The following is a 15,937-nucleotide window of genomic DNA, read 5'->3' as shown; positions in this document are numbered from 1 at the left end:
ATATACATGTGGGTGTGGGTGTGTGTGTGTATATATATATGTGTGTGTTTGTGTGTGTATGTATATGTGGTGTGTGTCCATATATAAGTATTTTGCATAGTAACAAAGTTAAACTGTCCTTTTGAGGGAATCGGTCTGACTACTTCTTTTGTTTTCAAAGTCTGTTGAAGAATTCAAGCTAAAAGTTAATTCTGACCGAGTCTCATCTTTGTTGGTGTCATAAGCCACAACCAATTTTTTAGGGTCCACATTTTGTTCAATATTGTTGGGCAATTCTGTCAGGTTCCTGTTGGAAGTACTTTGTTCATAATCAGTTTCGTTTTGATTCATGGATGAGGCAGATGGCGTTGTAGGGCAACAGGTGTCTGTGTAGCATTTCTTATCTGGCCCACACTCCAAAGCACAGTCCCGGCCAGGAATAATCTCTTCAAACTGCAAAAATAAAAACACAATAAAATAAAAAATAAAGGACAAAAGAAGCAATGAAAGAAAGAAAGAACAAATATGTAAGCAGATGAGAATCAGGAAAGTTTTACAATTATTTCTTTCTACAGGCGTGGTTGTGTGGTAAGAAGCTTGCTTTCAAACCACATGGTTCCAGGTTCAGTCCCACTATGTGGTACCTTGGGTCACCCAAAGTTTTATCAGTGTATTTGGTAGACAGATACTGTAAGAAGCCAGTCGTGTGTGTGTGTGTGTGTGTGTGTGTGTGTGTGTGTGTGTGATACAAAAATGTGCTAATAATAGACACACCCCTGCCTGTTGCTCTACAGACAAAGCTGAACAAGTACTCTACTCTCCACTGACTCCATAAAATCCTGGGTCCCAAATAAATAAAGACTTCAAGTACTATCTCTTAAATCTACAGTTTTCCTTTGTACTAGCAACAGAAGACAACATCAAAGACAAGCAACTGCCATACTCAACAATACAATCACATGACAATGTTGCACTTATGCTGTACACAGAAATGTTAAGAGTTACAAATAGCATGTCCACAACAATGGACAGCAGAGACAGAAGAAATAAGAAAACAGAAAACAAAGTGCATAAAAATAGACAGAGCACAAACGTGTTTGTGTGTATGTGCATGTGTGTGTGTGGGGGGGGGGGGGATGCACAACAAAAGTGTATTAAACAATACATTAGATCTTTATGAATTATACCAGTCATGCGTGGACCTTTCAGTGTGGCTGTATGGTAAGAAGCTTGCTCTGGAACTACATGGTTCCATGTTCAGTCCCACTGCATGGCACTTTGGGCAAGTGTCTTCTGCTATAACCCTGGGCCGACCAAAGCCATATGAATGCATTTGGGTGATGGAAACTGAAAGAACCCCATCACATGTATGTGTGTGTGTGTTTGTGTCTGTGTACCAGGCTCTAAAAAAAAATAGGTGCAGGGATTGATTTATTCAAATAAAAATTCTTCAACGCAATGCCCCAGCATGGCCACAGTTGGATGACTGAACAAGTAAAAGATAAAAAATCCCAACCAGTAGCAAAGAGATAGGGCCAGCGTGGGCCACAGTCTGGCTCAGTGGCCCTTTTATGATGGCAGCAATTTTGAGTCTAGTGCATAAGCCTGTCTAGGCCTATATACAGGTCCACCCCACTCATCCTCCAAGGACAGGGGACAGGGTGTAAGAAACTCAAACGCTGCCCAATCACCAAAACAGGCAAAAGAATACGAGATAAAAAGAGGCTTTGCTAATCCACCAAAACACCATGCTGGGATGTACAGCATTAACAAGTGAAGAGGAACAGCGACTGTCACATTTACTAAATCCACCCTTGCCTCCATTTACTATAGTCACCACCAGAATCTTCAGGTGTACAAGAACTAAATTATTCAGTGAAAAGAGTGTAAGTATGTTTAGACTGTCACACTGCATTCCATGTTAGAGTGAACAGCAATTTAGTACTCAGGTAGATAGTGGTGTAACTGGAAAAACAGGTCTGTGAAGAGCGCCCGGTCATTTGGTTAACTATCTGTGAGCTACAACCATAAAAAAGCCTGTTTAAATCAAAGGTTATCTGGTGCTACAAAACATTAACAACCATACTTGAATATACAAGCAATAAACAGGCTCCAACATACAAACAATACACGTATTCACTGTAATTATAAATAACTTCTTAGAAACTCTCTTTTTCTGTCTCCCCCTCCCCTGCCTCTTTGCTACAGAGTGTAGACAACCTTAAAAACACACACACACAAACAAATAGCTGTGGTATAAGGGTATGAATCATCTTGGCATGGCTTATTTGGTGTTGTGTTTTTATTTCCGCAAGATATTATGCTTTGGCAAGGCTTATTTGGTGTTGTGTTTTATTTCCGCAAGATATTATGCTTTGGCAAGGCTTATTTGGTGTTGTGTTTTATTTCCGCAAGATATTGGGCTGAGATACACACCATAAACATTAAGTAAAAAGGAACAGTAACTGTGACATGTGTACACAGTTAGAGTTACATAAACAATGGTACAATTGTTTGACTGCCACAAATGAATAACAAACCTTTGGCAGTATAGACAGGTATACAATGACAACTGAACATAGAGCCACACACACATCATCATCATCATTTAACGTCCGCTTTCCATGCTAGCATGGGTTAGACGATTTGAACCAGATGGCTACACCAGACTCCAATCTGATTTGGCAGAGTTTCTACAGCTGGATGCCCTTCCTAATGCCAACCACTCCAAGAGTGTAGTGGGTGCTTTTTACGTGCTACTGGCAAGGGGCCAGTCTGGTGGTACTGGCAACGGCCATGCTCAAATGGTGTTTTTTACGTGCCACCTGCACAGGAACCAGTCCAATGTTTTGTTCACATGCCACCAGCACGAGTGCCAGTAAGGCGAAACAAGAAACAATCGCACTCAAATGGTGCTTTTTACGTGCCACCGGCATGGAAGCGAGACCGCTGCTCTAACAGGGATCCCGCTCGGATGGTGCTGTTAGCGCTCCACTTGTAACAGTAACGACTAAAAGTTTAAGAACAGGAAATAACAACAACAGGGAAAATAAAATGACACTTACTTCAACAAATTCAGGCTGGATGGTCGTTGAATGGATTCCTTCATTATGAAAGAGTTCTTTGATTTTAACAGCTACATGCATGTATTCTTCAATGTTCTGGCAACGGACGTGAGCAGAAGCAATAATTCTGTTGCCTGCCAGTTGCCAGACATGGAATTCATGAACAGCAAGAACACCACTAATCTGGAAGCATCAGAACACAATACATAAAGAACAATTAGGAAAAAAAAAAGAAAAAAAATTTGTCTATTTTATGTGTGCGTGTGTGTGTGTATGTGTGTGTGTACATTCGCAGACGTTCACATCCTGCACATTTCATATGAAAATCACTACAGCAATTTCAGCATATATTCTTTTCTACTTTAGGTACAAGGCCCCAAATTTCTTTTTGGGGGAGGGGGCCAGTCGATTAGATCGACCCCTGTACGAAACTGGTACTTAATTTATCGACCTCGAAAGGATGAAAGGCAAAGTTGACCTCGGCGGAATTTGAACTCAACGTAAAGACAGACGAAATACCGTTAAGCATTTCGCCCGGCGTGCTAACGTTTCTTATTTATTTATTGCCCACAGAGGGCTACACACAGAGGGGACAAACAAGGACAGACAAAGGGGTTAAGTCAATTACATCAACCCCAGGGTGTAACTGGCACTTAATTTATCAACTCTGAAAGGATGAAAGGCAAAGTCGACCTTGGCGGAATTTGAACTCGGAATGCAAACACAGACAAAATACCGCTAAGTATTTCGCCCAGCTTGTCGCCTTAATTTCAGCATATATTGACCTTTACATTTGACTAGATTTCAGCAATGTGTCTACAACTGGATGTCCTTCCTAATGCCAACCACTCTAAGAATGAAGTGGGTGCTTTTTTCATGCTACTAGCACAAGGGTCAGTCAGGTGGTACTGGCATCAGCAACGTTTGAATAGTGCTTTTTACGTGCCACGGGCACGGGAGCCAGTCAGGCAACACTGGCAACAACCACGCTCATTTGGAAAACTAAAATGCAATCATTAGTCAGCAATTACATATACCAACAATACCAAATTGTTTGAAAAAATTGTTCTGCAAAAGGCACAAGCATGGCTGTGTGGTTAAGAAGCTAATATTGTAACCACACGAGTTCAAGTTCAGTCCCACTGCATGCCACCTTGAGCAAGCGTCTTCTAGGTTCAGTCCCACTGCGTGACACCTTGGACAAGTGTCTTCTCCTATAGCCTTGGGCCAACCAAAGCCTTGTGAGTAAATTTGGTAGACAGGAACTGAAACAAGCCTGTCGTATATATATATATATATATATATATATATATATATATACACACATATATATATATATATATATATATACACATATATATATATATATATATATACACACATATATATATATATATATATATATATATATATATATATATATACACACACATATATATATATATATATATATATATATATATATACACATATATATATATATATATATATACACATATATATATATATATATATATACACATATATATATATATATATATATACACATATATATATATATATATATATATATATATATATATATATATATACACATATATATATATATATATATATACACATATATATATATATATATATATACACATATATATATATATATATATATATATATACACATATATATATATATATATATATACACATATATATATATATATATATATATATATACACATATATATATATATATATATATATATATACACATATATATATATATATATATATATATATACACATATATATATATATATATATATATATATATACACATATATATATATATATATATATATATATACACATATATATATATATATATATATATATATACACATATATATATATATATATATATATATATATACACATATATATATATATATATGTGTGTGTGTTGTGTGTGTCTGTGTTTGTCCTCGCAACATCGCTTGACAACTGATGCTGGTGTGCTTATGAACCCGTAACTTAGCGGTTTGGCAAAAGAGACCGATAGAATAAATTCTAGGCTAACAAAGAATAAGTCCTGAGGTCGATTTGTTCAACTAAAGGCAGTGCTCCAGCATGGCCACAGTCAAATGACTGAAACAAGTAAAACAATAAAAGAATACACACACACACACACACAAGTGCTGTGATTGATTGTTAAACTAAACCCTTTGAGGCAGTGCTGAAGCATGGCCACAGTCCAATGGCTGAAATAAAAGTTAACATGTAAAGAAATAAAAACAGAAAAAGAAAAAAGAAAAAAGGAAACAGTGAGAACTTGAATTTGATTGGTTAAAAATTCAAAGACACACTTAAAAGAAAATAAAAAAAAAAAGAAAATTACATTTAATACAAAAAACAACAACAACAACAACAACAGTCTTTTATTGAAGGTTAGAAAATATTGACCTCTATCTTGAACATGTTCCTGCATGGCTATAAAACAGACATTAACCACAGTCTAGGACCCAATTGCTCACTGTCAGTAGCTATCAGGTTGCAGATCAATAAAAGGGAAAGAAGAAGAAGAAAAAAAAAAGCTCACCCTTTCTAATTTTTCTTTGATATCTTTCACCTGGATATGTGTTGGTACTGTCTGCAGAAGAATTAAACCAGATTCCCGCACTGAAATTACAAACGACATCATTTAGAAAGCAGAGAAAAGAAAAAGTGACTGCATTCAGAGAAAAAAAAATTGTCGAGAAATTAATTTGAATTTAACATACTCGTTACGATACGTGTGTGCACACGTGCTCACGCATGTACAGGATGCGGTGAATAAACTGTCGTCTAAATTATGCAAAAATTAAAATAACACCGACATCTCATTTTGACAGATATATTCACCAAAATTATATAAAAAACAAGCTACATTGTTTATGCAATGGTGAGGCTCATTTATAACCATCACATGATTACACACACACACACACATCTATATTTAATTATTATTAGTATTCATAATTAATATTTTATACTCAGTAGTAATAAATTTAGTTAAATGAAACAAAAAAAGAAGTACACCAAATACTTACATAATGGTATTGTTGTACTCAAAATAAGAAGTACCATAGCTATACTGTAAGTAGAGATAATTATTTCATTAGATAAATTATTTCATTAGATAATTATTTCATTAGATAAATTATTTCATTACAATTTCAGACAGCTTCAATCATATAAATTTACTGAAACCTACAAATCATCATCACCATCATTTAACGTCTGTTGTCCATGCTGGCATGGGTTGGACGGTTTGACCAGGACTGGCAAGCAGGAGAGCTGCACCAGACTCCTGTCTGATTTGGCATAGTTTCTATGGCTGGACACCTTTCCTAACGCCAACCACTCCGAGAGTGTAACGAGTGCTTTTACGTGCCACCGGCACGAGGGCCAGTCAGGCGATACTGGCAACGGCCATGCTCAAATGGTGTTTTTTATGCGCCACCTGCACAGGAGCCAGTCCAGCGGCACTGGCAACGACCTCGCTCGAATGTTTTTTTACGTGCCACCGGCACAAGTGCCAGGAAGGCGACGCTGGTAACGATCACGCTCAAATGGTGCTATTTATGTGCCACTGGCACAGAAGCCAGACAGCTGCTCTGGCAATGATAAATGTAAATGCTAAAGGGTTAAGACACTGAATTATGGATCATACGACCATGAGTTCAAATTTTACCATAGTCACTATATTGTATCCTTAGACAAGATACATTACTGTTAGACTCAGTCTTGTAGACATTTAAATACACAAAACAAACAAACTGGGAAAAGTAAGGGCTGCTTACCTCATTGCTGGATCCACATAAAATCTCCAGTCACCTTCAGCGAACCAAATTATTAACGCACTGATAATTACTATTACTGAACCTAGAGCATCACCAAGGACATGTAAAAAGACACCCCTCATGTTTAACTGAGAACTGGATTCTGAAGGAGACAAAGAAGATCATTGGAAATACAAAGGGGGATAACTACCGTCAGAGAAAAACATTAACGATATCAATAGCACAAATCATCACCACCATCCTCATCATCATTTAACGTCCATGTTCCATGCTGGCATGGGTTGGACAGTTTCACAGGAGCTGGGCTTCAGTCATCTGTTTTGGCAAGGTTTCTATGGCTGGATGCCCTTCACAACACCAACCACTTTACAGAGTGTACTGGGTGCTTTTTGCATGGTGCCAGTATGGATATGTTTTATGTGGTACCAAAATAATACAAGTATTGAGCAAAGATTCTTTTTTAAATAAATAGGTGTTTCAAAAAATGGAATCGACAAGTTGGATAATACAGTTCTGTATCCAAAACCCAAAATAAAAACGGAATGGTAAATGGCCAGAAAACCTTTCGTCACGGGTCTGCTCATTCAGGGCTTGCTTGGGGCTAAACAACAAGATATACAAGAAAAGAGCAACCATCATCATCATTTAACACGTCTGGCATTAGTCGGATGGTTTGACAGGATTCAGCATGGCCCATTGCTGTGTCAAGCTCCAATGTCAGCTTTAGCATGGATTCTACATCTGGATGCCCTTCCTATGATGCCAACCACTTTACAGCATGTACCAGGTGCTTTTCTTATGCCAATGGTACTAGGGAAGTCACCAAGTAGCTTGTAAGACAAGAAAAATGGTTTGGCACTCCATCAATTACAATGAGGGTTCCAGTTGATTCGATCAATGGAACAGCCTGCTTGTGCCATTAACGTGCAAGTGGCTGAGTACTCCACAGACACACATACCCATAACATACTCTTCAGGGAGATTCAGCATGAAATGGAATGTGACAAGAATGGCTCTTTGAAAACACAGGTAGCACTCATCATTTGTCAGGTGAGTGGACTGGAGCAATGTGAAATAAAGTGTCTTGCTCAAGGACACATCGTCAGGAATTGAACTCACTGCCTTAAGATTGAGAGCTAAATACTTCAATCACTAAGTCACCTTTACAACAGGAAAAGAATAGGGAAAAGGTGAAAGGGAAAAAAATCAATGTCTTACGTATTTTGACAGGAACCTCTTCTGTAGCTTCTTCTGTATGGCTGATAACGACATCATCACTGTTACCTCCAATCTTATTCTCCACTAATGCAACATTTTCAGATTTATCACCGTGACTGCTGCCGTGGGAATGAGCTTTAAGCAGAAACAACAAAAAAGGAATAATTAGCATCTCTTATATTCATTCATTCGTTCACTGATTTCTTCTCGTATGAGGAGAAGATGTAACTTAAAAACATTGTAAACTACAAAACAACATAATACTCTCCAACAACAAGATATTCCCTTTTCTAACCAGCTCTGATGCCAGGTACTACATCTTGCTTCTTTATTGCCCACACGGGGTCAACATAAAGGGGACATTACAGCCTGATTTGGGATCAGACACAAAATGAGATATAAAAATTTACAACGAAATCGAATGGTAACACAAATTACAAAACAAATTGACAAACATGAAATGAGGCAGGAGAACAGGTTTTAGCTCCGACCCCACAAGCCTTGTTCCTCTACCAACACCTTTTGGTAAGCCTTAATTCCAGGCAGTGACCTCAGTAATAATAATAATAATGATAATAATAATAATAATAACAGCGACATCAAAAAATATCACGTTCGGAATTTGAACTCAGAACGTGAAAAACAGACGAAATACCGCTAAGCATTTCGCCCAATGTGCTAACGTTTCTGCCAGCTCCCCCCACCTTATATATTTTACAAAACAATATTAAAATATCTACACTCTCAGAGTGGTTGGCATTAGGAAGGGCATCCAGCTGTAGAAACTCTGCCAGATCAGATTGGAGTCTGATGTAGCCATCTGGTTCACCAGTCCCCAGTTAAATTGTCCGACCCATGCTAGCATGGAAAGCAGACGTTAAATAATGATGATGATGATGATGATGATAATGCTCAGACCACATTGTTTCAGTACCCACAATATGTTGCCGTGAGAACATCTAACTGACCCAAGAACATTCCTGACAAAAATAATGTCAATCAGTTTTTTCTTGATGCAAAATGACGTTTGAGTTATTGTAACTGAACAAGGTCACATTCCAAAAACCACGACCACCACAAACCCACAAATCACCCCTTAAGGTCAACATCAATCATATCAGTTGAATCAGTAATTGCATATTTTTACTTCATTACAAATTAGATTCTTTAAATGCTTGCACAGCAATTCTTAATACTATTGACATTTTTTTAAAAACTTTTTTTTTACATTATTTTTCTTTCTATTGCTAATAGCTATCTATCATCTGCATAGGGAAAATGTCATCGTTATACATCATCATCATCATCATCATCGTTTAACGTCCGCTTTCCATGCTAGCATGGGTTGGACGATTTGACTGAGGACTGGTGAAACCGGATGGCAACACCAGGCTCCAGTCTGATTTGGCAGAGTTTCTACAGCTGGATGCCCTTCCTAACGCCAACCACTCAGAGAGTGTAGTGGGTGCTTTTACGTGTCACCCGCACGAAAACGGCCACGCTCGAAATGGTGTCTTTTATGTGCCACCCGCACAAGCCAGTCCAGGGGCACTGGCAACGATCTCGCTCGAAAATCCTACAGGAGCCAGTCAGGCGGTACTGGCAACGGCCACGCTTTAATTATTTATTTAAATTACAACCGGTGAATGACAGTATCGTTGGTTGCAAGTTTACACGTTTCCAACGAACCAGTCACTTGGTTCATGGCATTCCCAACGCTAAGAGTTGCCAAGGGAGTTTCAATAACTTAGTGCAGAACAAATATTGCAAAGTATCAGTATATTTTTACCTTTTAATTGTTTTGGTAACAAGACTGCAGTCAAACTGGCACGCAACCTTGAAACATTTAGCCAATCAAATCAACCAACAACTATGTTATGCAGATGTAAACAAACCAACACTGGTTTTCAAGTGATGATGCAGGTAAACACAAATACACACACACACACACAATGGGCTTCCACAGTTTCCATCAACCAAATTTATTCAGAAGGCATTGATCAACTAGGGACTACAGTAGAAAATACTTGCCCAAGGTATCTTACAATAGGATTGAACCTAAAACCATGTGGATGCAAAGTGAGCTTCTTAACCACACAGCCATGGTCCAATGTCAAGCTCAACTGTCTGTTTTGGCACAGTTTCTACAGCTGGATGCCCTTCCTAATTGCCAACCACTTTACAGAGTATCCTGGGTTCTCTTTATGAGGCACCAGCAACAGTGAGGTCACCAAATAACTGCTGCTTATTTATTTCTTCGAGCGGGATCGTTGCCAGTGCCCCTGGACTGGCTCTTGTGCGGGTGGCACATAAAAGACACCATTTCGAGCGTGGCCGTTTTCGTGCAGGTGACACATAAAAGCACCCACTACACTCTAAGTGGTTGGCGTTAGGAAGGGCATCCAGCTGTAGAAACTCTGCCAAATTAGATTGGAGCCTGGTGTTGCCATCCGGTTTCACCAGTCCTCAGTCAAATCGTCCAACCCATGCTAGCATGGAAAGCGGACGTTAAACGATGATGATGATGATGAAAAGGATGAAAGGCAAAGTCGACCTCAGCAGAATTTGAACTTAGGACGTAAAGGCAAATGAAATACTGCTAAGCATTTTGCCCGGTGTGCTAACGATTCTGCCAGCTCGCCGCCTTAGTGATGCCCCAGCATTGCCACAACAATTTAATAACTGAAACAAGAAAAAAAAGTAAAAGATGAAAAAAAAAAAAATGGGAAACAACATAAAAAACCCAAAATACTCACTATGGCCTCGAAACAAGCAAAGTCCAATGAAGTTAACAACTAAACCAAGCACCCCAACAATAACCAGCATTTTAGGGTTGTGGATCTCTTCTTTCTCAACAAGGCGTTTTAGAGATTCCACAAAAATGGAAAAACACAGAGCTACAAGGAACACTGCATTGACAAGGGCACCTAGTACTTCAGCCCGAGCCCAGCCGAATGTGTTTTTTTGGGTTCTCCATTTTGATATCTACAAAGACAAAAAAGAAAGGACAGGTTTATTTAAAACTTCATTTTTGCTGGCACCGACTTCTTGGGAGTTGGAATAAGAAGCAAGATTTCGTTAACCTTTTAGCATTCAAACTTCCTTATTAAATGTAATGCTGCTTATTTATTCACATTGCTTCGAATTAATTATGCATTATCTCACAGTTTTGAGATTATTTTTAGAATGACATTGTAGGGTAGGTGTGAAAGGCTAGATCTGGCCAGCTCGGACATAAAACAGGTAGAATATCTGGGCCAGATATGGCTGGTTTAACCCTTTACCACTCAGAATGCCCTTCCTATCACCAACCAGTCAACTCTGCTGGAATGTTGGTGTTAGGAAGGGCATCCAGCTGTAAAAATCCTGCCAAAACAGCCACAGAAGTTTGGTGCAAGTTTCTGCCTGGCCGGCTCTTGTCATACCATCCCAGCATGGAAGGCAGATTGTTTTGAATCAAGTATGCATTATGTCATAGCTTCAAGATTTCAATGATGTGATTTAATTATGTGATTACTTTGACCTCAGTATTCAAATGGTACATATTTTATCAATCTTGAAAAACAGAAAGGAAAAGCTAACCTCAGTATAATTTGAGCTCAATAACATAAAGACCCCGAAAAAATATCCTTAAGCATTTTGTCCAATGTATTAACAACTCTGCTAGCTCACAGTCTTAGGAATCCCTAAGATTAATAATCTTTTCCACTATAGGCACAAGGCATTGATCCATGCTTGAATGGTGCTTATTATGTGCCACCAGCACGGGTGCCAGTCAGGCGCCACAACTACGATTTCACAATCATCCCTAAGTTAAGCACAAAGCCAGCAATTCTGAGTGTGGTGGGGTCGGTCAGTACCATCAACCCCAGTACTTGTTTTATCAATTCTGAAAGGATGAATAGCAAAATTGATCCTGGTGGGATTTGAACCCAGAATGCGAAGAACTGGAGAAAATACCACAAAGCACTTTGTCCAACCTTTACCTATCTCGGTGATTAGTACTTATTCCAGAAGCAATTCCCATTACTTCTACCAAGTTACAGCATCATATCTACGCAACAAGTTGTATTTGGATTGTGTGAGAAGAAATGTAATGTTTTGGCTGGAGTCGGTCATACTTACTCGGACAGATGCAAACCCAATGAATAAAGCAACAACATCAGACAGCATGTGGAAAGCATCAGCAACCAGTGCCATGGAATTGGTGAAATATCCTACAATGATTTCTACAAGGAAGAAAGCTGATGTCATCGATAACATTGAAAGCAAGCGACATGTCTTCCCTGAATATTTCTTTTTGTCCATATTGATGAGAACCCTCTGAAAAATACAAAACAGAAATCAAATCATCAGAAAGAATTCTCAACAAATTATTTTAAATCATCACCACTATTTATTCTCTTCTAAATGTGAGAAGCCATATAACTCCTCTACAACAAGTTCAGTAATTATTCTATCAGGCTCTTTTGCCAAACTGGTAAGTTACAGGGAAGTAAACACACCAACATCGGTTGTCAAGTGATGGTGGGGAAGTACAGACACACATACACATATATATATAGAGAGAGAATGGGCTTCTTTCAGTTTCTGCCTACCCAATCCACTCACAAGGCTTTGGTTGGCCCAAAGTTATAGTGGAAGACACTTGTGTTATTGACTCAAATCTTATGACTCATAGGGCTGGTTAAGGAGTTTCCAGGACGCATAAGTAATTGAGATCACAACATCTCCTCTTTCAACAGGATGTCAGTCTATTACAGAGTTACTCATTTACAGCTGAATGGACTGGCAAAACAAAGAGAAATGAAGTGTTTTGCTCAAGAATACAATGCACCACCTGACCTGGAAATTGAAACCACAACCTTGCAATCATTAGGGCAACATCCTAACTACTGGGCTATGCATTCTCATCGTTTGTCTCAACAGGGAGATATTATGATTATAACAATAGTGGTGATGATGGGAGGGGGGAAACAATAAATGGGGGCAAGGGTGGGGAAGAGAGGGGGGGGGGGTTAAAATCATGTCAAACAACATCCATGGACTTGGCTGCCGTTCGTTTCATACACTTGGTTACCTTTGAGAAAGGTAGTCATAAATTATGACCACCCACAAGGACTGGCTTCAATGTAAGAAATTACACAAGAAAAAATAAAATAAAGGCATGGTTGTGTGGTAAGAAGGTTAACTTCCCAACCAGGTTCAGTCCCACTTCATGGCACCTTATATATATGTGTGTGTGTGTGTGTGTGTGTGTGTGTGTGTGTGTGTGTATGTATGTGTGTGCATGTCCCCCACTGTTGTCACTTTACAATTAGTGTTGATTTTTTTAACATCCCCATAACTTAACGGTTCAGCAAAAGAGACTGATAAAATAAATACCAGCCTTTAAAAAATACAGGTCCTGAGGTTGATTAGTTTGACTAAAACCCTTCAGGGCAACGCCCCAGCATGGCCACAGTCCAATGAGTGAAGAATAAAAAATGATTTTATTTGAAAAAGAAACATCTTTTGTTCCGGGTTATGAAGTCAGTACACTAAGCCTCTTTATTCAACTTGTTAATTAATGGTACCACCATCTCTAATTACTCTATTCCTAATTAGACTTAATTAGATATTTCTTATATTGATTGAAAGCACACAGCATACATGACTAATGGGAATCTTTGAGCTAATTTTAGTACCCTAAGCTGCTGAAGTTTTGGTTGAAACGCAGCCGTTACGAAATTGTTTATATTATTAAAGTCACAAAGAGTTAAACAAGACAACCAATCCTTAGATAACTAAAAAAAAATTAGGTTGTGTTTAACAAAAAGTTATAAAGTAACAGGATATATGAAAATTAAACTATTAAAAAATAGCATAAAACAAACAGACTATAAATGAAAAGAAACATCTTAAAGTACGTCAGCTAAAAACTAGATGGTTGGACACTTTAAGAATTGCTTCTCTGTTATATATCTTAACCCTTTCATTATTGTATTTATTTTGAGATGCTCTGTGTTTCTTTCAATTAATCATAAATATAACAAAGAATTTAGTAAAATAACTTAGTTATCATTAAGCTAGTGTTAGTTTCATAAATTGTGACTAAGGTTTGGTGGAAGATTTTAATCCAGAACTTACGAAAACAAGACATTTGTACTCAGAGCCAGAACCGGTTTCAGCTGATTTAGTTATGAAAGGGTTAAAGTAACTTGATACACATTTTAAAAGGAAATAAACTCGTCAGATATCTAATCCTTCCTTTCCGAGATTGAGATTAAAATATTGTCTAAATCTCAACATATTGTGTTACAATATGATTGGAGCTAGTACAATTTTATTGACAGTGATTCCGGTCATCTAAAACTTATTTTCAACCCTGACCCTAAACTAACTCCAACTCCCAAACACACAAGTTCAGTTTCAAACGCAAGATTAATAATAAAATTGTTTTTTTTTTTTTTTTTGGTCATTTTGAAATCAACAAAAAAGTGAAAAAATGAGTCAAGGGCTGAGAGTTTCATGTAGGGCTTAGTCAAATTTGATAAGTGCTACACTTGAAATTCTTGATCCTTGAATCACTTTATAACTTCTGCTGATTAAAAAAAAATAATAACAATTATATATATTTTTTCACGTCTGGCCGTATAGCCTTTTTTGTTTATTTTCACTGTTTTGTTTTCCTGTCTTGCTTTCTGTCCGCCACTACATTCCTCCATGGTACAAATTTAATTTGTGGTCCGTGGGAAGAGCCATTCTAACAATGCGTCCTACCCTAACTCTTCGAAAAGCTTAGTTTTAGAGTGGTGGCAGCTACAGAAGGAAATGTTCTCTATGTGGCCTGTGTGTTTTCTGTACTCTGTTTATCATTTTGTCCATGTTTTTTTGCAACATCCTGTACCCAGATATGCATCTATATATACATGTAGATGTAGGTATGTACATACATGTACGTATATACGCATATACTCATATATTATTTGTATATATATATATATATATATATATATATATATATATATATATACACACACACACACACATAGATACCAAAGGATTAAATTCAATAAAACCAAAAACTAAAACTACTGACCTATCCTATACCAACCTACTGAAAGTGACACTCCTAAATATTCACACCTGCTATAAAGTTCTACACACATGAATAGATTCTGAACAAAAACATAGGTGCAAATTGAATCAATAAAAATTTCTCCAAACCACCCCTCCATAACAACACACTCTGAAGACCTAATTACCACTCCACTCGAAGCCACACATCCAAAGATTTTAACACAACAGATACTATATAAGGCCATTGCAATCTGACAATGGCTTGACAAAAATAATTATATGTTTCATTTGAATATCCACTTTTCCATGCTTGCACGGGTTGGACAGAATTTGTTGAGGCTGATTTTTCTGTGACCAGAGGCCCTTCTCAATGTCAACCCTCACCTGTTTTCAAGTAAGGTAATATATTCTTGTTTAAGTATAATAAATATACACATACACATGCATATATATAAAACTCATGTTACAATTCTATTTATCCTGTTTATAAAGCTAAACCTAATAAAAATGCTTGAAGCTCTTCATAATTAAATGAATCACACAGCATATTTCAGTGATTATATATGTACGAAAGGATGAAAGCTATTATAAACATTGAAATTTATGGTAGTGTCCCTTAGGCAAGTGTCTTCTACTATAGCCCCAGGCCAAGCAAGGCCTCGTGAATGGATTTGGAAGACCAAAACTCAAAGAAGTCTGTCATATATTTGTACATAAGTCTGTGCAGCACGAGTTGGTGTCTCCTTGTCTTGGCATCACTTAATAGTTATATTG

General features: G+C 37.7%; 1 protein-coding gene across 4 annotated transcripts in view; it reads right to left on the bottom strand.

Moving 5' to 3' along the window:
- The window catches only part of LOC149134534 (proton-coupled zinc antiporter SLC30A1-like), a 42,347-nt gene that overhangs the window by 560 nt on the left and 25,850 nt on the right, over positions 1-15,937 (bottom strand). For all 4 annotated transcript variants that reach the window (XM_089354678.1, XM_089354680.1, XM_089354679.1 and 1 more), the window contains exons 2-9: positions 12,227-12,424; positions 10,858-11,086; positions 8,102-8,236; positions 6,884-7,025; positions 6,131-6,174; positions 5,641-5,720; positions 3,045-3,227; positions 1-432 (exon numbers count right to left, since the gene is read on the bottom strand). The exon at positions 1-432 is cut by the window's left edge and continues 560 nt beyond it. In XM_089354678.1, coding sequence (XP_089210804.1) covers positions 109-432; positions 3,045-3,227; positions 5,641-5,720; positions 6,131-6,174; positions 6,884-7,025; positions 8,102-8,236; positions 10,858-11,086; positions 12,227-12,409 — 1,320 coding nt within the window. In that variant the 5' untranslated portion in view covers positions 12,410-12,424 and the 3' untranslated portion in view covers positions 1-108. The remainder of the gene's footprint in view (positions 433-3,044; positions 3,228-5,640; positions 5,721-6,130; positions 6,175-6,883; positions 7,026-8,101; positions 8,237-10,857; positions 11,087-12,226; positions 12,425-15,937) is intronic.

Source organism: Octopus bimaculoides, chromosome 7 (assembly GCF_046866305.1).
Source record: "Octopus bimaculoides isolate indiv1 chromosome 7, ASM4686630v1, whole genome shotgun sequence".
NCBI lineage: Eukaryota > Metazoa > Mollusca > Cephalopoda > Octopoda > Octopodidae > Octopus > Octopus bimaculoides.
This window is presented reverse-complemented; position numbering and strand designations above follow the sequence as displayed.